This window comes from Fundulus heteroclitus, chromosome 3, assembly GCF_011125445.2.
Source record: "Fundulus heteroclitus isolate FHET01 chromosome 3, MU-UCD_Fhet_4.1, whole genome shotgun sequence".
NCBI lineage: Eukaryota > Metazoa > Chordata > Actinopteri > Cyprinodontiformes > Fundulidae > Fundulus > Fundulus heteroclitus.
The window spans coordinates 43,364,571-43,390,617 of NC_046363.1; the positions used below are offsets into that span (position 1 = coordinate 43,364,571).

The 26,047-nt window shown below is 42.5% G+C and overlaps 1 protein-coding gene across 2 annotated transcripts; it reads left to right on the plus strand.

Moving 5' to 3' along the window:
- Positions 1–97: 97 nt before the first annotated feature.
- smg5 (SMG5 nonsense mediated mRNA decay factor) lies at positions 98–26,047 on the plus strand. 2 transcript variants are annotated; one of them, XM_036135461.1, is made up of 22 exons: positions 98–529; positions 816–914; positions 5,822–5,945; positions 6,826–6,982; positions 9,271–9,360; positions 9,696–9,785; positions 10,636–10,714; positions 10,793–10,918; positions 11,395–11,463; positions 13,477–13,706; positions 14,135–14,272; positions 14,560–15,468; positions 17,174–17,343; positions 17,431–17,506; positions 18,571–18,746; positions 20,323–20,481; positions 20,594–20,653; positions 20,746–20,905; positions 21,104–21,194; positions 22,811–22,885; positions 22,972–23,110; positions 24,754–26,047. In XM_036135461.1, the coding sequence occupies exons 1-22, from the start codon at positions 465–467 to the stop codon at positions 24,835–24,837; spliced, it is 3,366 nt and encodes a 1,121-aa protein (XP_035991354.1). In that variant the 5' UTR covers positions 98–464; the 3' UTR covers positions 24,838–26,047. The 2 variants fall into 2 exon arrangements, with proteins under 2 accessions (XP_035991354.1, XP_035991355.1); XM_036135462.1 differs by having other exon boundaries at positions 14,560–15,441.

The window sequence follows — 26,047 nt, forward strand, 5'->3', positions numbered from 1 at the left end:
CTTGGGTCGAGGATCGCAGTTCCCCTCACCAATATGGCGGCCTTAATGCTGCGTCACCACTGCGATCTCGTTCGTATCTATTTGAACTCTCGCGAAACTTAGGCGGTTAGTGCCTTGATATGAATAATGGCCGCCTTCCTAGCGATGGCCGGAACGGAAAATAACACAAAAGGCATTTTAGAGCTTTTCAGCTGACTGGAAGGAGCGCAAGGCGCCGGGTGCCCCTACCTGCCCCCTTTTCGGGACGGATGGGTGGAGGGGGTTCGGCCAAAGGATCCAACAAACACAAAGAGACTCCGAGGCAACACAGGGGAAGCTAAGTGGAGAGCTAGCGCTAGCGGGCTAACAACACGGTTGTCACTACCGGGGAGCGAACCCGAGGAACCGCGACAGCTGTGCGCCGGGAGGCCCGAATGAGACGGTGAGCCCCGGCGGCGAGCTCAACCTGCCGGCCCGTCGCTAACATGAGCGGACCGGGTCAGGACAGCGAGCCTGAGGCCAAAGTCCTGCTCATCAAGCGGCTTTACAGGTGAGTGGACGAGGCCGTTTGCGTGGAGCTAACCGGGGAGCTAATCAGACGTCTGGAGGAGTCTGGCTGGCTGGTTAAGGTGCAGAAAACACCTCCGTGCTGTGGATTAAACAGCCAAATCTGTCCGGGGGGGTCCGGTCGGTACAGAAAAGCGTCCAGCCGGCTGCCACTGGCCGCTCCTGCTGCTGTTACAGAGAAATGAAACAGAAAGCCTTGTAGCTTCTTTATTTTTAATGCATCTTATTTAGGACATTTTCAGCCTGATGTTTAACGTTTTCTGCCCCAGGGCGGTGGTGGAGTCTGTCCACAAGCTGGATGTGATCATCGGCAGCAAGTCGTCCTACAGAGAGGTCTTCAAGCCGGAGAACATCAGCCTGCGGAACAAGTAGGTCCGGCTCTCTGAATCACTTCCTCCCCCTGCAGCCTGACCGCTGCTCTTATCCCGGCACACATGGGGCCACTGACACTAAAAGCCATGATTTCACGATTTTATTCTACTGCTGTGGTAAAGCTGCCTGCAGAAAACCACCTTAAAGACTTAAGTTAACGCCTACTGATATATTTTGGTTTATTGTTAGATTTTTTTTTTTTAATGTTGCTAATGATCTAATGTCCGTAGACCAAAAACAGTACAGTTTACCATTTGAATTGAACAACAATTCCTTTTTATTAGGAGTAAGGTGCACATTTATTGATTAATTGAAAAACAAACCAATTAGTAGTCATCCCATCATGCCGGCTGTGGGTTATGGGATAAAATGCTAAACTGATGCTACTGAAATTTACACGGCCAGTGGCGTGGCCAGGACATGGCACAGGGTGACCCCCTGGTGGCGCTATTGTCTGTCGTCTTTAGACTAAAGTTGGTCCCACCAGAGACTATGGTGGTCTGCCTTCATTATCGCAGCCCTTGCTCAGATGTTTCCAGACATTTTGATACGTTTGGGTGACGATCTTTGGACCAATCATTCGGGTTGGCAGCTTTTCCCGCAGCGCAAAGGTCTAGAACCTTTTTGATGCGCCACCATCAGGACCTGTCGTTTAAACCTTAACCAGTACGCTTCCACTGCTGCGCTGTGGTTGGAAATTAAAGCCTTATCAGTGAATCCAGCTGACATTGCTTGGCATTCAGGCGTCTTTAAAATGAGTTTGACCACATTAGCGTCGTCACAATACTAAAATTTAAAATTGGATATTGATACCCAAGAAGTTGTTCCATACTCGATACCAGGGGATAAAAAAAATGACAAATAATTAGAGGCATAAAACATTTTATTAACCTGAAAAACTAATATTTTTCAATTTCAACATATGGAGCATGCTTTCTCAGCACGATCACAGATGCTGGTTAAATAAATGACCCAAATATAACGCACGCCTAGTAGCATGCTAGCCGAAGCTAATCACATTTTAGTGCAGACCACTGGCTGTGCTAGCATCAGTAATACGTTTAATGTATTGAATTAAAACTTTATTAACCTGTCAGGATTCACCGTAAGGCCGGAGTGTTAGTGCTTGAGATGTTTGGCCCGGTTTGTTGTGCTGCTGCCACTTTAAAGCTCTGTTTGCTCACAGGCTTGTTGGGATTTTTGGGTTTCCCTTCTTTGTTTGCCTCGTTTGCTAAAATATTTAGTATCGATAACGTTCCAGATTAGCATTGTATCCAGATGCAGCGTTTGGGTATCGGTGCTTTTCAGAGCAGACCACATAAGGAAAATGACCTGAGGGAAATATTTCATATTTGCAGCATCTCAGATGGTAATTTTTTTTAAAACTTGCTGGAACCATAGCAAGGCACCAAGACGTTGATTTCAGGTTCTGAATAATTCCTCTCAAAGATTGAGAATCAGAGTTAGAATCCGTTTTAGTTGCCAAGTTGCCTAAAATAACACAGAATTTGACTTCCGTTCCACTTTGCTCTTAATGAAGATATTTTAAGTACAATATACAAAAGAAAAATGCGAAATAGAAATATTTTTCTTGTAAGCATGAATGTGTACATGTTCCAAAGAAGAGGCATACATAGTTGGATTGGTGCATATAAGCCTGGACTGACAGCCTGGGGGAAGAAACCGTATCTCTGGTGGCTGGTTTTAGCCAATAGCGCACTAGTATTAGCCATATGTTATTGGCGTTTGAAGTGCAGGGATTAAAGTTTTTCATCGCTGCAAAGCATTTCTGTCAATTGGAAAATGAGAGGAAAAAAATACAGACTTTTTATTCAAGGTTTTAAACTGAAGCTTCTCTCAACCAATGAAACCTGGCAGAGCCGGGACATCAGCCAATCAGAAAGAGAGTAGGGCGGGTCATCTGTCAGTCTGGGGTTTGTTGGTGTTCCATCATTTTAACTTTTGGAAGAATCTCACAAACTGGCCACAGATGTCATGAATGAACATTTTCTTTTGATTTATGCAAAGCAGCAGGTCAGAAAGTTCAGCGGATCGAACATCTGAGAACAACTTCCTCTGTAATTGTGTCTATCGCTGCTTGTTCCTCTTGTCGTTTAAGTTAATGAGTTATTTCCACCTGTGGCCACGTCACCTGTCAGCGTTTATTCCATCGCCTCCAGTAACTTAGCTGATAAACGCGGGCGACCCACCAGGGATCTCCTCGTGATTCGCTCTTATGTTTTAATTTAAAACACGAGGAAGAGTAACGCGCTACATCAGGCTAATTTAGCATGACGCGCCTTTTCTTGAAGGAGGGTCGGATATATCGACCGTTGACGGCGGGGTCAATATTGCAGATGCAGTCACTGTCACACGTTGAATAACAATGAATATAAACCTACACAGAAAAGAACTATAGTCTTTTTATTTGTATGATAAAATCCTAAACTCTGTCAAGGTAGAAAAAAATTTCATTTGAACATGTTAAAGGCTAAATTAGTTTTAAATCACTTCCCTGTTGTCTTCAGTATTTCAGTAGTGTGGTTTTGTCTGTGTAACATTTTATTTAAAAGCACCTTAAGATCAGCCTAAAGATAAATAACATAATCATTTGAGCTTACATTCACTTTGATAGACGTGAAATTTACCAATTTTCTCCTCCATGCTGACGATGGTTCTCAATGACTCCGGCTGTGCACTGCAAAAATATAACTACAAATAAGAAAATATTTCTTGAAATGAGAGTATTTTTCTTTGATTTGAGCAGGTAAATAAGATTATTTGCCAATGGAATAAGATTTTTACGCTTAAAATAGGAACATTTCATCGCCATCATCTTATTTCAAGTGCAGTATATCTAATTGTCTTATTTTAGGGGTAAAAATACTTATTCCATTGGCAAATAATATTATTTACCTGCTCAAATCAAGGAGAAATACATACATTTTAAGAAAATTTTACTTATTTTTGGTTCTCTTTTTGCAGTGTGTAGTTAGGGTTGTTGTCCTGCTGCAGAATAAAGGTGAGGCCAGTCATAAGCCTCGTACTGCATGATGGAGGAGCATCTGCCTGTGGTTCTCAGCATTAAGGACACCATTAGCCTAGAGACGAAATCTCCAAATGCATTAGTAGAAATGCTGCTTGGCTGCTGCCTGCAGCCATTATTGAAGCGCGGTGAACAAGCTCTGCTGCTGGAGCCAAAGATTTCACACTTTGACTCATCGGTCCAGATCACCTGCTGCAGTTTTTCTGCACAGGTGAGTCCCTCTGCTTTTTTGGCCGAGCGCTGCGTCTACGATCCAAACGTTTCTGTGTGATCGTGTAGAAGAGCTGCAGCGGCACATCTTGAAAACCCCAGTTTGAGTTTGGCTGTTCCTCCTCCACGGCTCTGCTTTGGTTGAACACTTTGTTTTAACCTCGGTGTGACGTTGATGAGCTACAGCGCCGGTTTGGTTGTTGGTTGAACTCCTGACTACAACCCTGCAGAATCCCCGACTTCCACCATCTAAAAGAATCGATGCTGGTTTGAAGGCAAAGGGTGGAAATGCCAATTATTGATGTGATTTTTAGATTTTTCTTTTGTTTTGTCACTTTGCATTTTGTAAATTGATAGATTAAAAAAAATATTCTTTATATTTTTGAAAGCGTTCTTAGTTTACAGCATTTTGTTTGAGTCACAGGATGTTTTTGAGACCAAATAACTTCAGCTGAATTGACTGAAATATTGTTGTGTATAATAAAATACCGTATTTTTCAGATTATAAGGTGCATTTAGAAGTCTTTTAATTTTCTCAAAAAACGACAGTGTGGCATATAATCCGGAGCGCCTTTTTATATATATATATATGGATTCATTCTGGTTGTGTTTACTGACTTTGTGTGGTTCACGGCGCTCTGTCTAAATGTTTTAGTATGATTTTGGTAAACTATTAATAAAACTAATTATGGCTGCCGTAGTCAGGCATGCTTCACTGTAATGTTACAGTTTGTGTGTTCGCTGGATGCTGTAATCACCCAGCTGTTAAACTCTGACGCTGTAAATTAACTTCTGGGATTTGTGGGCGAGGAATGAGCTGAAAAATATTGTATTGTGTTGTATTTTACAAGTGTTATAACAGAACAATTTTGAGAGTTATTGAGAATACGCTCATGATTCATTTAGCTTCTTTTTTTTTTTTGTTACAACTGAACAAGGTTGGGAGTTATTAACGCTTTTCATAAAGCTTGACTGATTTATCTGACTGTTTTGTTTGTTGTGCCTTAAAATCCGGCGACTTTTTATATATGAAAAAAGAAAAAAAAAAGACCTTTTGATTGACAGTGTGCCTTATAATCCAGTGTGTCCCTATAGTACGGGAAATACGGTACATCGATTACAGTAGGACACTCTTTGCTGACTAAAATAGTAAATTATTACATTTTAAGTCTAATGAGACCTTTGATCTGATGCCTAAAATCTCCTCTTTAACTTACCGTGCATCTCTAGCGTTAGATTAACATTAAAGCCTCTTGACTGAACGCCTTCTCCTGGGGCTGGACTGGCTTTTAAAAGCAGCTATATCTTAACTTTGTTATTGTTCAGCTTCATTGTTGTCCCTAAAGTCACCAGTTCATCAGGATAATCCTTAATGGGACGCTGCTTTAATTGAAGCAGTCATCATGGAGTTTAGATTCAGTGGAGTAGACGTACAAAAGATCTGAATTCTTATAAGACTTAGTGAGATTTTAATTGTGTGGGATTGAAAGGATCAAAATAAAAATGTTTCATTGGAATCCTTTTAATGTGTCAATGCTGGAGTTTTTAAATTGGTGGATGTTTTAGTTTTCTTTCTGTTGACTCGTTGGTTCACCTGCTCCTGCGTAGAAATATTCATGTGTTCATTTGTTTTTTTGTCTGTCTTAGGCTGAGAGAACTGTGTGTGAAATTAATGTTTCTTCATCCCGTCGACTACGGCCGCAAGGCTGAGGAGCTGCTGTGGAGGAAAGTTTACTATGAGGTCATCCAGGTTATCAAGACAAACAAGAAGGTAAGATGGCAGCCGTGGAAATGTTCGCCTGGTGTTAACCCAGCCTGGCGTTAACCCAGCCTGGTTACAGGTCTCCTACGCAACCGGACCGAGTCTGGGCCAAGTTCTGGTCCTGCTCTGACAGTCTGGGGGAAAGTAGACCTAAAAATATCTGGAGTTTATTTCCTCTCTAGGCGATGTTTCCTCCATCCAGTTAGAGAAATGCTTGCAGTAAAGTCATAGTGAACTCGTGTATTTATGCTGGTGAAGATTCTCACAAGTCCAGTTGCTTTGTTTTTTACCTTTTTTTGGAATCGTGTATTTATGGTTTGAACGTCGGCAGAAAGTTTGAGAACTCTGGAAATTGAGTTTCGGAGAAGTGTGAAGTTTAAAAGTATGTGGAAATAAGTTTGAGGCCATTTGTAGCTAAATGTAGATGTGGGCGATACAAACTTAAAATGTTATCACGGTATTTATTGTGATTACAATAAAAACACCTTCTTTTCAGTCTGTTTGGCCAACTTTATAGCTTTGACTTCACGGCTCTGCCTCCAAAGCATCACAAATACAGGAACATATTTATAGGGGACACAGATTGTTCTTCTGTTAGCAGATGAACATGAGAAACTCATCAGGAAGTATAAACTTAGACTCTGTCAAGTGTTTAAATCAGAGAAGAATCAAACTGGCTTGGAGAAATCTTGTTTCTAACTCACTAAGATGTTTTGACTCTTGCAGTTCTGTGTTTCATTTAGGTCTGAATTCAGTTTCAAACACATCAGTTAATTTTTTTTTACTTTGCTTTTCTCCCTTTTATTTTGTATTTTCAGTTTTGTGTTGCTGCTCTTAACTCCTTTCATAGATTAGCGTATTTGTGCTGAGTCGTCCTCTGTGTTTGCAGCACATCCACAGTCGCAGTGCCCTGGAGTGTGCCTACAGAACGCACCTCATCGCCGGCGTGGGTTTCTACCAACATCTGCTGCTCTACATCCAATCGCATTACCAGCTGGAGCTGCAGGACTGCATCGATTGGACCCACGTCACCGACCCGCTCATCGGTGAGATCCCAAAATACGACTTCCTGTCTGAACGCACACACACCGAGCTCTGGGTTAATCTGGGCCTTCGCTTCCATTTCTCCACAAACACCAATGCTGTAAAACAAATATTTAATGGGGGCATTTTATGAAAAATTCACTTTATGCACATTTTTGTACGTCCATTTAAGTGTCTAGTGCTTCTAGAAACAGTCCATGTGCAAAACTTATAAAAATTCAGCTTTTTTTTTGGTAACAATTAAATGTTTTGTTGGTCTGGAAACGAGCCGTTTCAAAAACGTCCTGATTATTTTTGTCACAATCTGCAATTTAGTAACCGCAGCTGAGCTGACTCCAAATTTAATTCATTACTTTTATATCACATCTTACACTAAAGTCACAATTATTATTATTATTATTATTATTATTGGAATAAATCACATGCACAACTTAACATTAGCATGAATACATGCCTAAGAAAGTGTGTATAATTCCCTCACACTTAACAGCTGAAAAGACACAGCTAACGGTTAGCATTATGCTAATATTCATTGAAAAAACCCAGGTGCACTAGCGCTATTAGCTTCTTTTTTTTTCTCAGATTTTTCTGACTTAAAACAACCAACAATGCTTCCTAGAAGTAACTTAAATAAACCAACACTTTATAAAAACGTAGCTCTCTGACAGATGTTTCTAGGCAGCACAGATGTGCTGCTGTTCCGTTGTGCATCTGTTTGCAGCTGTTTTCAGGTGTATAAAGTTCAAGTGTAGACATTGGGATGGTGCTTCCAGCTACGGCTTATTTACATGAAACCAACAGAGCCCTAAAACGGCTCATTCTGAAAGAAGTTCAAAATATGTGAAACTGGGGAGGTGAAATCTCATTATGTGACAATGATTTTGTGTAAAAAAAATTGTAATTAACATGTTTTGTATGGCCCCATAGATCTATCCTAAATTATGCTTCCTTTTAAAGGAAGCAAAAGCGTTTCTCGGCCGGTCGAAACAGAAACCGCAAAGAGTAAAACCGAGCGGGCCAAATCAAGTTGGTTTGGTGGAAATGAGGCTTTAGTAATTTGCTTTTAAATTCATAAAAAATGATGACTAATGTTTCAGCTGCTGTCTGGTCCCTCTCCTGGGACAGCTGTCACACAGACAGTCTCGTTCACTTTCAGCCTAATTATAAGCATGGAGGTAGTTTGGGAAAAGCTAAATAATTATATCAGCTAAAAATGTCCATGGCCTATAACACAGTTTTGCTCATAGGTTTGGATTATTGGCCCTTTTTCCATCGATAGTTCTTGGATTTAAATACCTGAGCTTATTCTTTGCTGGGTAAAAGGAATCCTGGGTAACTGTGCTTTCTGTTTTTACTGCTCCAAAAGGCTGCATAAAATGAATTTTAATTAGGTTAATGACATGTGGAGAAGTTGTGAAGAAAACTGCACTACACCTCCAGTCCAGTGGGTGGCGGTAATAAGAAACCAAAGAGCTGTGAAGCTGTAAAAATAATCCTGAACTGTTTTCTGTTTGGTTTATTTACGGTACTCCTTGTGCTCGCAGGCCGTGTTTTCTAGATAGGCCAGTTATTAATTTCTAAAATCACTCTCCACTAAGACATTAAAGCTAAATAAAACTCCCATTATGAAGCTTAACTTTAATCTCAGCCAAACTGACTTATTCAGTAGGAAATGAAACACTGAAATAAACCATATATTCTGTTATATCTGTGTCTAAGTTCCACTCGTTGGTTAAAGAAAGCGGGAGTTTGAAAACGACGAGCCGGCCAGCGGGCCGTCTCCAAAAACGTCAGCACTCTTTGGCAATTAAGCGATATCTTGATAAACTGAGCAAATATCTTAGTTTTAAACAGCTGCATTCTTGCCTTTTAAATGTCGTAAAAAGACTTTTTGGTGCCGCAGAACGTGTAAAATATTGAACTTTAATCACAGTTTCTGCTCTCATAACATTTCTGTTTGAACGATCGGCCACTTCCAGCCCCTCAACAGCAGATATTAGGGGATCAGCGTATTTATTAGGACCCACAGGGACAGGAAAATTCCACCACACTAATAATTTTAAGACGGTTAGACGCTTATTCTAAACTAATTTCACTCTCAGATATAATTCTGCTTGTTTGATGCAGCTTCACGCCATGAAACTTTATGAACATCGTCCTGTTTTAATGTCCTCTAAATGTGACCACTTTCACATTTCTTGATGTGTTAGGATTTTTTTTTTGTGAAGACACTGGTTTCCTCAGAACTTCATGTGACCTTTTGGACCTGAAATCTAATCGTTTCCAACAGGTCGGAAGAAGCCCGTGTCGGCGTCCCCGAGGGAGATGGAGTGGGCTCAGATGGCCTGTCATCGCTGTCTGGTCTACCTCGGAGATCTGGGTAATAAGACGTTAATCTAATATTTAAATGAGTCCCGTGGCCGTAGAGGTGTGAGGCAGCTGGCGGGTGTCATCCTGCGTGGGAAAGTCTGCTTGCTAATGCAGAAGTAGCTGAGAACAGGCTGTGAGTGGCTGGACTGGACCTCCATGACGAGTCCATGCATTATTTAAGATGGAAAAACTCTTTTCCAGCAACATGGAGTGAGTTATTAGCAAAGCTGGAGTTGGAGTTTAATCAGTTTGAAGGCGCTTAAATGATCTAATTTTCACTTTTTATCCTGATTTGTTGTTCATCCATGTTTAATATTCTGTGATTTTTCTGTTTTTTGTCACCAGCTCGCTATCAGAACGAACTTGCTGGAGTCGAGGCTGAGCAGCTGGCGGAGAGATTTTACCACCAGGCCTTGTCTGTTATGCCCCATGTTGGTGAGTCCCTGTGATGATTACATCTGCGTGGTTGGACAGGACAGCACAAAGGGCAAATATAGCAAATATTGTGAGAATGGATACGGATTCACTTTGTCGTTTTCAGACTGTATCAAGTTCCTACTCTGTTCATGTTACTCAGAGATGAGGTCTGGAGTGCGACAAACATCAGGGCCGGGTGATATGGCCTAAAATCAGTATCACGATATATTGAGCAGTTCACCTCGATAATTATAAATTGATAACACTAACCCCCCCTCCTCCCCTACAGTAGGGCGCGCTATCACCTAGGATGAGCCGATTCGATACGATTCTCCTTACATTCTTGATTTGATTTAACTCCATCAATATTTATTACTTTCAAATTAATGCTCAAAGTCATTCAATCAACAAAATCAGCCAAATACAGGGCAGTCAAACTTTATTACAGTAGCAGGCCACACACTATCAGGTAGGAGGGTGCACTTATGCCGGTGGCCGAGCCCCGAAGGGGAGAATTTTGAAAAATAGAGTCTCCCTGATGTATTTTGGAAGCTTTCAAGACGGGTGATTATTTAAAGAATAGAGTCAGAGTGCATGTTTTAAATTGAATAAAAAGCAAAAAAAGTGAATGATCAATTCTTCAAAAACAACCTTTGTTTTTTTATTATTCTTTAAAAAATTTTTTCACATGTTATCATCATGTTTTAACAAGGTTTTGAACAAATTTGCATAAAATGAGTTGAATTTGAATTACTACCACCATATAAAACAGATCAGATTAGGTGAATATATGACAATTTACTAACTTCGGAGTGCGCAGTGAGACAACTCGCAATGTCAACTATAAATCTAAAACGCCTCTCCACAGGAATGCCTTTCAACCAACTGGGAACGCTGGCTGGGAGCAAGTTCTACAATGTCGAAGCAACCTACTACTACCTACGATGGTGAGGGCTCATTACGTCCCGTTTCATAACGTTTCTTCCTGAGAAAAGAAGCTAAATGGACGTTTATACCATCCTTAGCATCCAATCAGATACTCCGTTTGAGGGAGCCTACGGCAACCTGAAGCGTCTGTTCGACAAAGCGTCCAAGATGTACCACCAGGTGAAGAAGCAGGAGATGAAGAAGCTGTCTCCATCTCGGCAAAGGTGATGACGAATCCCAGAGGCAGCGCTGCCTCGTGATATATTTATAAATCCCTTTTTTTTTTTTTTTTTAAAGATGTAATTGTTGTTTAAAGGTAACGGTCTTAATAGGTTAAAATATTACTCAAATGAACTCTTTCGCCCTCAGTTTTACTACCTGCAGGCAGAACATTTATTCTGTTCCTTCTTCACTCAGTCAAAAATGACTGAAAGAAGATTTTAGATGCTAGTGAGGAAAAAATGTGGATCCAGGGAACATTAGGTATATGTCAAATAAAACTATTCTTTCACCACCTGGAAAACATTAAATGATGATTTTAAACAACCAATTCACTCTTCTATTCTCTGCATGTGGAAACAAGTCTATTTTTATCCCATTCTGCACTTGTTTTCTTAGGTTATTTTGCCTGATTTCCTGTTGTAATAAAAAGCTGTTATGTTTACTGTCATTCATAATATTCTTTTTATGTTTTATATAGGACCAAAGACATCAAGCGTCTCCTGGTGAGCTTCATGTACCTTCAGAGCCTGCTGCAGCCCAGAAACAGGTACATCTATTCCGTCGCTACTTTAGAACCGATCTCTCTGTCGTTTTGAACTCCCCACATGCACCAAAGAACCTGGCCTAAACTATGGATGTCAATATAGCCAATCTCTCAATGTATTTAATACTGAATGAGTTATACAGAGATTCTCATTTGCATCTAAAGTGAAATAAACGGCGCCCTTTTCTTGCCCAAAGTGTCTCCCTTCTTCCCACTGCAGCGTTGCAGCCGCTCATCCCCATAAAGATCGTCTGCTGGAGATTTAAACTCTAACATGTCAAGTTCAGAACAAAAATATGTCACCCTTTTTATCAACAAGAAAACACAGAAGCAATGTTTGCAGAAACTTTCTCGCTAAGGCAGACGTACAGGCAAAATGAAGTATTTAAACAACGGTACATGCTAAGCTAACAGTACGGCTCTGATGCTCACCTATCAGCAACAGTAAAGTAATAAACCTCCCGGGCATCACAAGCTAACGCTGTGTTAGCTTCTCAGGAAGCCCGACGATGGTGAGATTATTCACATTTACAGGTTCTGGGGGAGCCAGACTGAAGCTGACAATTGGAGCAGAAAAAAATAGGAACCTGTAGCAACCCACCCTGCTGCTGATGTTGATTACTACAGAAAATATTCATCAAAATTACCTGAAAGGCAGAAACTGTACAGAGCTGCTGTTGAATGTATTAGCAAAACATAAAAAATCTGTTTTTATATGCATTGGAAACATATTTTGTGGAAACACAATTTATTATCGTTTAGAATTACCCTTAATTGGGTAGGATTTAATCACATCAACAGCAAATTGACAAGCATTGACACAGTGGCACACTAAAGAAAAGTAATTACCAGATATTTCGGACTATAAGTTGCTCTGGAATATAAGTCGCAACATGCGTCATAAAGAGGAAAAAAAAACGTATATATGTCGAACTGGACTATACGCATTTATTTAGACATTTATTTCACAGAATCCAAGACAAAAAACTGCCATTTAATCTGGTAAACCAATGTATTAAATTACATAACCGGCTGAATAACGTGGAACAGACTTGGGAGGATGAATGGGATAAATTAGGAACTCCCACCAGCAGGTTTTATCCAGCGCATTTCAGCGTAACGGCCTGAAACACTGAAAGTTGTCAGAATTAGACAAATTAGACCGTGAGCGTAACGGTGCTACATGCTAAGCTAACAATATGACACGGATGTTTCAGAGCACCATAAAGCTGACGTTCATCAGAGAAGATGGCAAGACACCCGGAGAACAGAGCTGTAAGCTAGCGCTAGCTGCTGTTAGCTTCACTGACAGCCCAATAACAGTTTCTGTCTCGGCCAGCGTCCTTTGTGTTGTACCAACGCTCTGCAGCCTGAATAAAATACAAACGTGTTCAGTCTTTGTTGTCTATAAGTTAATGTTTCAATTAATTTTTAAGTGGTACAGGAGCAGGATAGTTTTTAGAAGCCTATAGCGCCCTCTGGTGGCTGTAGACGGTAATGTTTACTCCTTTGTTCATACTGGTCAATATGAATTACCATTTAAATTTGATGAATAACACGCACCTGAATGTGGATCGGCCAAACTATGAGATAAAGTGAGACTTATAATCCGGAATCCAGTATATTAGAAAAAAATATTTCCATTAAGGATATTTAATACTTACACTGTTACCTGATTTTGCCAAATAAGGAAGTGATGCTTAACTTATATTTTTCTCTAAATGAGGGCTGAATTGTCCCTTATTGGTTTCTCTCTAATTAAGGAAGATAAAGGTAAGTTTGCCATATTGCAATTATTCATATTTTTGACTGTTAACTAGAAATGACCCTGTGCCTTCAAAAATGTTGTTGCTACATAAATAAATGGTATAAATTAACAAGTATCCTTCTTAGTATCAGTGTCCAGTTTGACATTTAAAATTTTGGTGGGACCTTCAGGCTGAAATTGTGTTTTTTGTTTCATGAAGTTGTTCACTAAGTTTATGCCTTTGTGTTTTCCCTTCTCTGCCGCTGAAGTTTGATGGAGACGGAGCTGACTTCACTCTGCCAGTCGGTGTTGGAGGACTTCAACCTGGTCCTGTTTTATCTTCCTGCTCCAACACACGGAGGTACTCAACCCTGTCCGAGTGAGGAAGAGGAGGAGCAGCCGCAGCACAGTGACAGCTCTTACCCCGTCCTGCCTGACAACCTCATATTCAAGATGGTGGTCACATGCCTGATGGTGGTTCACAGCCTTAAGCGGGGAGGTGAGTCTGGGTTTGTATTATTTCTGCACCCTAGTTAACTTACCAAGGTAACTTAATCCACAGCCACGCCATGGAAACAGTCCCCCATCAGATCGGCCAAAAAGCTTTATTTTTTATTTTTGCTGCCCACTAAAAACATTTCAGTTAAAGTCAAAATTTCAGCTTTTATGTCCAGTTTAGTGTTTCCCTTTTGGAATTTTGTCTGGACTGGCAGAGATTTATTTATTTAATACCCTCCATGTTTGAGATGTTATTAGCAATTAGCAAAGTAGCAGCAGAGAACTGCTCTGCATCAAAATGAACAAAAACAGGTGAATAATGATCATAAAACACTAAAGTTGCTCTTAGCTCAGCAGTTCGTTACATCATCTGACATATATGAAAGAAGTCTGCTTTTTCACTTCTAACAAGTGTTTGTTTTGTTGAAGGATCGAAGCAGTACAGCGCGTCCATAGCTTTTACGCTGGCCCTGTTCTCCCACCTGGTGAACCACGTCAACATCCGGCTGCAGGCGGAACTGGAGGACGGGGAGAGCCAGGTGCCGCCGCTCCACACCGACGCTGCCGGTGAGAGAAATCCCTCCTAGGCAGCGCAGAAAGATCACAGCAATGCAACAGGAGGGACGTTTGTATGGTTAAAAAGTCTACAAATCAGTGTCTTAGCTTAGATTTTATGGCCTTAAAGTCTGGTTATATGATTTATAATGAGCTCTTTTTTACTTTGGGAGATGTAGTTTTTCCCTTGATAGGATGTTAGAAACAGCCTTTAGTCAATGGATTTATTCATTCTTGACATTTGTGACATAATTTAGACAGATAAGATACAATGAAGCATGTTCTCTCCTCTGATCCAGATGAGCTTGAGATGAGAGATTCGCCCGCTGCAGAGGGGGATCCGTCAGAGGAGAGGCCTCTGCAGAACGGCTCCCTGGAGCAGGAGGACGAGGAGGACAAGGACGAGGAGGGAAGCCAGCGAGCCCGAGTCAAAACGCTCCGCAGTGAAGAAGACCAGCGCAAGACGGAGGAGGAGAAACAGCGGCAGAAGAAGAAGTACACTCACCTTTCGCGACTCCGCCGCCGCCGCTGCGCGCACAAAGGCGGCGGCGTGGAGGACGAAAGCGACCTGAGCGAAGGATTCGAGAGCGAGGCGGACGAGGATGAAGAGGAAGGAGGGAGGGACCGTGCCGACTCAACAGGCGGCACGACGATAGACGAGCCGCTCAACCCTTCGTCTGTGAAAAAGGAGACGAAGAGGGACGCCCCGGGTGAGGAAGGCGGCTGGGACAGTGGCTCTGAGGAAGAGGAGGGAGGAACAGCTTTTGACGTGGAGACCGACTCCGACATGAACAGCCAAGAGTCCCGCTCAGACCTGGAAGACATGGAGGAAACGGAAAACTCAGAGAACGCGGAGCCTCAGGCCCGCGAGCAGCAGGAGGAAGAGGAAGACCAGCCCAAGGAGGAGGGAGGGGAGAGGGAGAGGGAGGGGGAGGGGGAGACCCCTCCAAGCACCAACGGGCCCCTCCTGCAAAGCGACTCCAGCATCAGCAGCAACCTGCAGGCCATGTCCTCGCAGCTCTTCCAGTCAAAGCGCTGCTTCCGGCTGGCGCCGACGTTCAGCAACATGCTGCTTCAGCCGCAGACCGCCTCCCCCCCGGGGGTCCCCACCCCCGCCTCCGCCCCGCCCTCCCAGGAGACGCCCCCTCCTCCTGGAGATTTGCACTGCGACGTGAACCCCGGTACGGCCAACGGAACCAACGACAACGGTAGTGTGCATTCAGCCGCCCTGTTTCCTGCACTGCGACTTAGAAAAGTGTTAGAAATGGAAAGAAGTCTCTAAACCAGGCGACAGCAACCTTTACAACCGCAGAGTCATTTCTAATTAACTAATCTGGTTTATAGTATACTATAGGAAATGTGTTTACATTTTTTTAATTAAAGATCAACAGTTTTTATTATTTAAACCAACAGTATTTTTATATGTAGGTGTAATGCATTTTGTTCAATTGGATATTTGATTTTTATAGCAAATGGCATCAAAATTATGCAAAAGCAAGTCGTTTGTAACCTATTGACAAAAAGATGCTTCGTTTATATCTAGTAAAATATTCTATATACCATTAGTTTCTTTCTTTCTTTATGCATATATTGCATAACAATGCAATTATGTAAATAAATAAATTTTAAATTACCTTTACATTTAGAAACATTGACCAGTTTTTAAGAGCCAAAGCTGAAGGTGTAAAGAGCCACATGCGTCTCTGTAGCCACGGGTTGCAGACCGCTGGTCTAAATGGTCGCAGGTTTAAATGAGTTTAATGAGATTTTACACAAAGTAATTAGTTATTGTGAACTGGAAGGAGAAGGTGATGCACTTTCCAAAATGTCAGGTGCATTTTTTTTAAATAGCAGCCAGTAGCCTTCCAATTCCCCTAATTAGCAGAGTGCAGCTATGTGGTGTTTTATCTTGGCTTCGATCTTTAGATCCCTGAAGAGTCTTCAATGAGAACCTCAGGGAGGAAAAGTTAGGGTCAGGGAAAAACTGGAGAAGTTTAAAGAGATATCCCAAGCTTTATACGCCTCACAGTACCACCACTGTAACCGTAGCGTCTGAACACACCTGAACACACTAAGGCCACCGTGCAACATGGTGGTGGCACTATCATGCTGAGGGCTGGGCCGTGTTTCTGCTTCATCAGGGACAGGGAAGCTGGTCGGAGCTCAATGGAGGATGGGTGGAGCTAAATGCAGGAGAGTTGTGGGAGAAAACCTGTTAGAAGCCCTGAAGCTGGTCCAGATGTTGACCCTCCAGCAGGACCGTGACCCTGAACACAGAGCCAGAGTTCATATTAAAGATGTTAGAGCATGAGAATGGCCCAGTCAAAGTCCAGACCCAATTCTAGCTGTCAGTCTGATGTTCACGGATTGTCTCCATCCAGTTTTTATTTGGTCTCCAGATGTGCTGGTAGAATCCTACTAAAAACAGACCTGCAGCTGGATTTTCTCTGCTGATAGAAATCTGAAAGGTGTGGCTTGTCTTTGCATTGTCTCATTTCACTTCCACTTCACAGTTATGAGCTATAAAATCCAAACAAAGCACATTGTGTTCATAGTAACACTGTGACAAAAGTTGACTTATTTTAAACGTGTCCTGTCTGGCTGAGCGACACTAAGAACTGATGTCTTAATGCCACAGAGAGTCTTTACTTTCACAAGCGGAGCATTACTGCAGTTGCCGTAGTGCTCTGCTTGATTTATGTGTAGAATGGACACAGAAACGGAAAGAAAAAGAGGAGGCACATGTTAAAAGGGAGAAAAGGTGATAAAATAGAGGAAATGGAGAGGACAAGATAAGTTAAAGGGCTGTAAAACACTAACCTGGCTTCTTTGCATTTTTTCTCCGCTCTTAGAATCCAGTTTTATTGGACTCGTGTTTCACTTCATCCTCGTTTTTGTTTTTTTTCTCTCCAGACCTGGTCTCTGACTCGGAGGAAAGTCAGCACAGCGCCCAGTCGGCACACAGCGAGAAAACGCTGCTGGAGAAGCTGGAGATTCTGACCAATCAGGGCCTGATGCAGGTGGTGAAGGTCTTCATCGATTGGCTCAGGACAAACACGGACATCATCGTCATGTGCGCGCAGGTGAGTGGGCGCCTGAACCGGCCTCTTTCGTTTATTTAAAGGACGACGTTCGATTTTACCCACTGGGGGGCGCTTGTTTCTCTGCAGAGCTCCCAGAGCTTGTGGAACCGTCTGTCCGTCCTGCTGAACCTCCTTCCTGACGGCGGCAAGATGCTGGAGGCAGGTGAGTCTTCCTGCTGGCTGGTACCCGACTGCTTAGGTCTGTAACCGGGCAACGCGTTCCTGATGAGTCTTAGGATATGAACGTACAGGACTGTCTCAGAAAATTAGAATATTGTGATAAAGTTCTTTATTTTCTGTAATGCAATTCAAAAACATGAAATGTCATACATTCTGGATTCATTACAAATCAACTGAAATATTGCAAGCCTTTTATTGTTTTAATATCTCTGATTATGGCTTACAGCCTAAGAAACCCAAATATCCTATCTCAAAATATTAGAATATCATGAAAAAGTATACTAGTAGGCTATTCAACTAATCACTTGAATCGTCTAATTAACTGGAAACACTGCAGGGTTTCCTGAGCCTTGAAAAACACTCAGCTTGGTTGAGTAAACTAAATCACAAGTATGGTAGTGGTTAAGAGACGACATCAGATTCTCACAGTAACTGGTGTACTGACCATGGCATTACTGTCCTTGATTGGCCTGCCAATTCCCCTGACCTGAACCCTATAGAGAATTTGTGGGGTATTGTGAAGAAGAAGCTGAAAGACACCAGAGCCAACAATGCAAATGAGCTAAAGGCCGCTATTGAAGCATCCTGGGCATCCATAACACCTCAGCAATGCCACAGGCTGATTGCCTCCATGCCACGCCGCATTGATGCAGTAATCTGTGCAAAAGGATTCCCAACCAAGTACTGAGTGCATTAATGGACATTTTCAAATGTTTGATTTTGTTTTGCTGTTATAATTTTTTTTTTACTTGGTCTGAGGAAATATTATAATATTTTGAGATAGGATTTTTGAGTTTTCTTCAGCTGTACGCCATAATCAGCGATATTTAAACAATAAAAGGCTTGCGATATTTCAGCTGATTTGTAATGAATCCAGAATGTATGACATTTCATGTTTTTTTTAATTGCATTACAGAAAATAAAGAACTTTATCACAATATTCTAATTTTCTGAGACAGTCCTGTATATGCATGGTGTGAAGAAAGCCCAGAGAAAAGTGTCTGTTTGGGGTGGATGTGTGCAGAAATAGTTGGGGTGTGTTTGCAGATCTGGGGCTGAGCGCCGAGGTGACGGAGATGTTGAAGGCGTGCGAAGAGCCGGGACTGGTCCAGACTCTGCTGCTGCCCGAGGACGTGGCCCTGCGACACCTGCCTGCTCTCAGCGCAGCTCACCGCCGCCTCGACTTTACCCGACGCAACACCTCCCTCACTTCGCTGCAGGAGGTACGCCCTTCAGACACGGGACGCTGTGCAGGACTCAGCGTGGTTGGACCGGCCGGAGGAGACTGACCGAGCTCCTCAGATGCTCCGTTTAGAGCTGAGCTTTTGCTTCAATGACCCAGAGCTTTTCCTTGGGAATAAATACGTATTGCAGGGAGTGGTGGATCTAGTGGTTAGGGAGCAGGGCGCTTACGTTCTCCGGTTCCAATCCCGCACACTGCCACTCTCTAAGCAGACCCCGAGCCCCAGAATGCTCCCCAGTGGCCGCCCCGCGCTCCCTGAGGGATGATGATGATTACTGTTATTATAATATCTTCACTAAAGCGTTTCTGCCGACAAAAATATGCATCTTGATTTCTAATAGACTATAAAACAAAGTAAATGAACCGATTGAATAAAAACATGTCTTAACGTGATGGAATCTGCTTTTACAACTTTTTAACCCTGGTAAAAGGATAATTACTACAGAAAATGTTTAGGTTTGTACAAATAATGTATATTTCCATTTATTAAGACTAAATCTTAAAATGAAATCAGGTTTTTAAAGTTTTTGGGTTGATTTCTATTTATATAACATCCTTTTGTATTTAATTTGCTGCATAAGAACCTCCTAGTTGTCAGTATTTCTTTATTTCTGGCGGAAAAAACGCAGATAAATTTACAGCTATTCAAAAAATCAAGATTGAGATTTTTTTAGCTTCTAGATCGCTTTATATCAGGATTTGCTTTAAAAACTGTTGTAAATCAGGTTTTTACCTCAGTGCTGAATCCCATAATCATACAGAGCATATAACCTGAGTACAAGCATTTCCACTGTAAAAATCTGATAAACCAGCAAGTTTATGTCTGAAAAAGTTGAGCAGAGCTGAAAAATATCAAGAAAATATTTCATCTCAATACTAGTGGATGAAAACTATGTTGAATACAATCAACCCACATTCTTCTGAGTCTTTTATCTCCTCCTCTTCCTGAGGTCTGTAGCACCTAATCCACATAAAATATGCATTTAATGTGGAAATTAAAGGCAGGTAGGGTCCATCAAACTGGCCAAAGATGTTATTTATATGCAGAATATCAAATATAGTGTCCTACCAAATACTGCATTCAGTCCGTTGACATTTTACACACATTGATATGCAAAAATGATTGCAATTTAAAATATTAAGCAGCTCTGGTATGGAGTTTTGATGGAAAAATATTTGGCAACAGCTGTTTTAGTCAATAAAAGACCTTTTTAAAACAAATAGTTTGAGCATTTTCAGCTGTGCAGGATTAAAGATCTGCATGTTTTCATCTAATGAAGCCCATATCGAATATTTTATTCTTTTCATGTGGAACAGATTCTACTTTCAACCTGTTCACCATCTGCTCTGTTAAACTGTGACTATAGCACCAGTCTTCAGTCTATTCTATGTATACTATATACTATAGAATATACTATAGTATATTCTTCAGTCTGGAGAAGCCTCCCAGGGTTCAGACGCAGACATCTTTGCAGCAGGGACCCAAGTGTCGGTGTTGGGCTTTTCAGTTAAATATGCGGGACAGTGAACAGAATCGCTTTCTTCTTTTTCTCCAGTGTGTGGTGCGAGTGTGTTGCATTCGCAGTTTTGGCCACTTCCTAACAAACCTCCAGGGCAACGTCCTGCACTTCAACCCTGAAGCGGGAATCTTCACCAGCGTCAGCCAGTCCGAGCAGGACAATCTGCTGCAGCAGGCCAAGGCCCAGTTCAGGATGGTAGGCGGCAGCCGGGCTGGACAGAACCACGGTTCCGTCGCTCCCTTCATGCACAGCAGAATTAAAAATGATGGAGGAAACGTATAAATAAATATTTATGATGTTTGTTCAGGCTGAAGAGGAGGCTCGTCGCAATCGTTTAATGAGAGACATGGCCCAGCTGCGCCTGCAGGTGACCTTTCAGCCTCTACAGCAGCACAGCAGCAGTTTGTCAGACACAAAATCTGCTAAATATTTATTTTTCCTTTTGTGCTTAACCTGCAGTTGGAGGTTTCACAGCTAGAGGGCAGCCTTCAGCAGCCCAAAGCTCAGTCGTCCATGTCTCCCTACCTGGTTCCTGACGCCGCCGCCCTCTGCCAGCATCTGAATCTCATCCGGCACCTGGCCGGCAGCGGCTGCTTCATCATCATCATCCCACGGACAGGTCAGTGCGCCGCTTCGCTCGGACACGCAGAAGCCGTTAACGGCAAAAATTAAGTTAATGGATATTTAACTGTGGCCTTAAATGTGTCGGGACTGATCTGTTTGACCCGCGGTTATTTAAATGGGCCGGTCAGTTGTCGCTCAGTGCTGGTTCTGGCTCACGTCAATGATTGCTTTCTCATCTCCGCCTGTCTTGCAGTGATTGACGGACTTGATCGGCTAAAAAAGGAAAATGCTGGAGCCAGAGACGGGATCCGCTTCCTGGAGTCGGAGTTCCGTAAAGGCAACAGGTCAATGTCTTTAGCGTGGATCTGTCACCTAACAGTGTTTTGAACTGTAAATGTCCTAAAGACACTAGTTAATCAGTTTTTATGTGTTTTCATGCAGTATGAATGACATCATTTGTGCAAAGTTTGTGCAATTCTTTTGTGTTGTCATTAGATATGTTTTTTTCCACTTCATTTCCCTTAAATGTCAATTTTGGTTAAAAGAAACCAAATTCTTCCTGGTTTAGTAGAGCCGGGGACGCGACTTTCACAGTCAACACGGATTTTAAATAGACTGGGTTTTCAATTCAATTCAATTTAAGTTATATAGCACCAATTCATCTCAAGGCTCTTTCCAAAGTCAGACTCCATCAGTTCCTCCAGGTTGGTGAGAAAGTTTCCTCTCTAAGGAAACCCAGCAGGTTGCATCAAGTCTCTCCAAGCAGCATTCACTCCTCCTGAAAGAGCGTAGAGCCACAGTGGACAGTCGTCTGCATTGTTGATGGCTTTGCAGCAATCCCTCATACTGAGCATGCATGAAGCGACAGTGGAGAGGAAAACTCCCCTTTAACAGGGAGGAGAACCTCCAGCAGAACCAGAACCAGGCTCAGTGTGAACGCTCATCTGCCTCCACCCACTGGGGCTTAGAGAAGACAGAGCAGAGACACAGAAAGCTCAGAAGCTCACTCAGCAGAGTGAGAAAAATAGACCCTGATGTCCTCCAGCAGCCTAAGCCTATAGCAGCATGACTATAGAGGTAGCTCAGGGTAACATGAGCCACTCTGACTAGAAGCTTTGTCACAAAGGAAAGTTTTAAGATTAGTCTTAAAAGTAGACAGGGTGTCTGCCTCACGGACCAAAACTGGGAGTTGGTTCCACAAGAGAGGAGCCTGATAGCTAAAGGATCTGCCTCCCATTCTACTTTTAGAGACTTTTGGAATATGTGAGAAGAAGATATTTTTCTTCTTCTCACATATTAAGGGCTTTATATGTGAGAAGAAGAAGAATTTAAAATTTTATTCTTGATTTTAACAGGAAGCCAATGAAGGGAAGCTGAAATTGGAGAAATATGATCCACAGTCTGTTTCACTCCAGCAGACTGTGCCCCCCCCTCCCCCGTACACATACCCCCCAGGCCAGACTAAGCGTCGTTCATACATCAGTAACAAAGATGGCAGATAGAAGGGTTCTCAAAATAATCAGTGTCTCGATACAATCAACACTAAACTGTTGCGCTTCTTCCAGCAGCAGCGCACAGAGACCCGGCCGTCTCCTCTCTGCAGACGCACACCTGACCCAAATAAAAACCTTTTAAGTCTTCTAACATGTGGATAACAGCCAGAGGAAAACATGCAACCTGCTTCTTAGACGGGATAAACATGGAAATGTTGTCCAGAGAAACTTTTCAAGGCAGAGAGACACGAAAAACGTAAATGCTGAACGGTGCTACATGCTAAGTTAACATTAGCGCCCCCCATGAGCTGCAGCGTAGCACAGCACACAACGCTCCTCCAGTCTGCGGGTTCTTAGAAGATCAGAACTTTATCGTCAAACATCATGGAGTCAACGTCGGCGTTAAGGTAGCATACTGATAATGCATTTGTGTTAAATCTGGGTTCTGTTGGCTCCTCCCTCTGCAGGTACATACGCTGCCAGAAGGAGTCGGGTCGCACCTTTGAAAGAGATAAATTAAAACGGCAGGACATTGAAGCCTGGTGAGCTCAGTTTGACTCCACTCATCGCTCTCTGAGTTAAGACTCAGTAATCTGACCCCCCCGCTCTGATCCTCCTGTTTTTTTAGGCATCTGTATAAGATGGTGGACAGCTGCCGACAGCTAACCGTGTCCCAGAGCAATGGAGACGAGGATACGGCCGGCATGGTGACCATCCTGACGGGACACGAAGTGGACGAGCTCTGCTCTCGCTCTGCAGCCATGAAGGTCAGTCCTGTTCTCTGTTCTTTCAGGCTGCTGTAGAGCAGAAGGCTACAAACAGGAGAAGATATTAACTTACAGTGCAACGCATCATGTGATCTGCCGCCTGCATCTGACGTCGCTCCTCCTGTTCAGCCTTTCCTTTTTGGTGCCGTTCGTTACGGACCCAGAAGGTTTTCTAGCCTCCATTCTTCGCCAAAACCCAGTAGAAATGCCCCCAGGAAACAAAAAAAACATCCAGTCACGTATCAGATCTCTGCCATCTCTGTCCAAATCACTCAGATGCCTATTTCCATTGGATTAGTTTTATCACAGGACCTCAGAGTTCAGCAAAATATATTAAGTTATTACTGACATGGCTGATTCTCGCAGGATTAACAGCTCCGCCATTATTACCTGTGGCCTCTGGGTAAAACTAATCCCATCAGAATAGGACTTTAATTATGAATTAAAGGAAAATGAAACTTTCAATAAAAACCTGAAAGTATGTTACGTCTTTACTGTAGTGGCCGTAAATAAAATTCAGTGCAGACATTTACCTCCAGAAATTACATAATCAGTAAAGACAATCTGCTTGTTTGTCATTTAATCCGGCCTTTAAAGACCGCATTTCTGCTGTCGCTTCCTGCTTTTCCAGGAGCGAACGCTACAGCTGTTCTGTGAAGAATCGCTGTTCTGTGTAGAATTATCCCGTTTAGATTTTTTATCAGGCAGAGAATTTAAGAGTTAGAGTCAGAAAGGATCAACGGCAGTCCTTTCTAAATAAAAGCTGTGAAATAAAGCGTGTGAAAGATGCTCTGAAGCTTGTGCTAACTTTACCTTTCTTAGCCAGTCACAGTTTTTTTTGCAACAAAGTCCCCAAAGCGCCGCCATACATCGGTGGAGGGCTTCCTCCCTGTAAAGCAGGAATAAGTCCAAAATGTAGACATAACAAGGCTTCAAGCTAAAATGACTCAATGTCTGAGGTTCAAAAATCTCAAACACTGACAGCAGCTGAGTAGCAATTATCTTAAACTTTATTGTCAGTTTTTGTGCACAGAGTATACAAAATGACATTTTGTTGCATACAGTTTACGACAGTTTAATGATTGCAGTTGGACTAAGATAACATCACAATATAAAGTACAGCAGTGATCAGAATGTAACAATGCAGGAGAAAAACAGTGTGTAGAAGAATGTTCCACCATGTTTATGGTGCAAAAAGGCATTAATATCAAAAGTTCAGTGCAGTGCAAAATAATATGGTGCAAAAATGCAGTAAACGTTCAGTTGTGTACTATTTAAATGGATTATAAAAACTTTGGCTAATGTTGGTAGTGCAAAAATAATGCTAGTGTGATGCAGACCCCACTTAGAGATAATTTTAGGACTGGGCCATCCAGGCACATTAATATGCTTGAATTTAAAACCATTGTTTAGGGTCGTCGTCCTGCCAGAAGCTTTAGTATTCTGTAGAGAACCAAAAAATGAGCCCTTTTTTTCTTTTGTTAACCAAGCATGCAGTACTTTGTGTTTCTCTGTTACATAAAGTCTAACTAAAATCTGCTGAGGTTTGTGGTTGTGAAGTGGCAAAGGGTTCTGATTATCGCTGCTAGGTGGCGTATTTCTTCATGCGGCGCGTATTTACATTGTTCTTGTCTCTTGTCCAGTCGGCGACCCAGGCTGCGTCCTCTGCAGGCATGGAGCTGAAGAACATCGTGGACTTCTACCGTCAGTGGAAGGAGATCGGCTGAAAGCTCACCGGGGGGGCAGCTGTCGGTGCTGCGAGCGGCTGATCGATCACAACACTCGCTCCCTCTATCTCTCCCACTCTTTTGCTCTGTGTGTATCTGCGTCTCCAAAAAGGAAACAAAACAACTCAAAAGAAAGCTGGATGGAAGAGCTCAAAGCGTTGAGGGCTTGACAAGGAAATAAAGCGGAGTTATAATAAAAAAAAACATAAAAAACAAAAGAAGAAACGCAGGCAAAACGACGCTATACGAAGCAGCAGACCTCCCACCCCTCAGTTTGTTAAACATAAAGCGTGAGGCGCCGCGGCGGTCGGGGGGGGGGGAGGAAACGGTGGGAGGGCGCTGCACAAATTGAAGTGCCCCTGGTTCACCTCTAGCCAGGAATACACTGTAAATGTTAGCAAACGAGTACATTTGTGTTGAGAGAAACTCATCCACGCTACGATGAATCCATATAGATATTTAGAGCAGTGGTCTGGATTCCCCTTCCCTCTTTCCTTCAGTGATTTCCAGAAACAGGGTCAGGAATGGGGGCTGGGGGGGGGCGGGGGAACAGAGGAGACGCGGTCTGACTTCCATCGCTCAGAAACAAACCAGGCGCCTCGTAGTTCAGGCTTTAGGGAAGGGTCAGAGAAGACGGATAAATGTTTCTTTTCTCTTTTTACTTTATTTTTGGATTTATTTCTCCCTTTATTTGCGGTGTACTTCTGTGACCAGTGACGTATGTATTGTGCTATAAAAGAAAGAGAAATCACACAACAGGACCTCGCCCTGTTCGAAGATTTTAATGTGGATTTTATTTTTGTACCCAAATGATGTTGTTTATTTTGCCTTTTTTTTTTTTTTTTTTTTTTTTTTGTAAGTTAAAGCTGAATGATAAACACAGGAATGTCTAAGGGAACGGGGAAGGGCTTGTTATTGTGTGTTGATCCACTGAACCCATCCTGAAGCGAAGCGAATAAAGCAGAATCTATTTATCGGGCGTCACCTTAGAGGGAGCAGGCAGGTAGGAGCTGATTGGTGCTGGAGGATGTGACGGAGATCAGCTCACCTGTCCTGGGGGGGGGGGGGGGGTGTTGGGCGTACGTAAACTCCTGAAATGTATCCCATCGACATCACCATCTCCATAGTGGCTGTCCCATCATGCAGTGCAGAGGAGAACCAGTTTGTGTGTGTGGCCATGCATTGAACAATAAAGAGAAACTGATGCTGA

Bases quoted from the DNA above. Each gene is read 5' to 3' on its own strand.
- smg5 (XM_036135461.1), top strand. From the start codon at position 465: ATGAGCGGACCGGGTCAGGACAGCGAGCCTGAGGCCAAAGTCCTGCTC. The intron at 15,469-17,173 runs GTAGTGTGCATT...TTTTCTCTCCAG, and splicing joins CAACGGAACCAACGACAACG to ACCTGGTCTCTGACTCGGAG. The intron at 20,654-20,745 runs GTGACCTTTCAG...CTTAACCTGCAG, and splicing joins TGGCCCAGCTGCGCCTGCAG to TTGGAGGTTTCACAGCTAGA.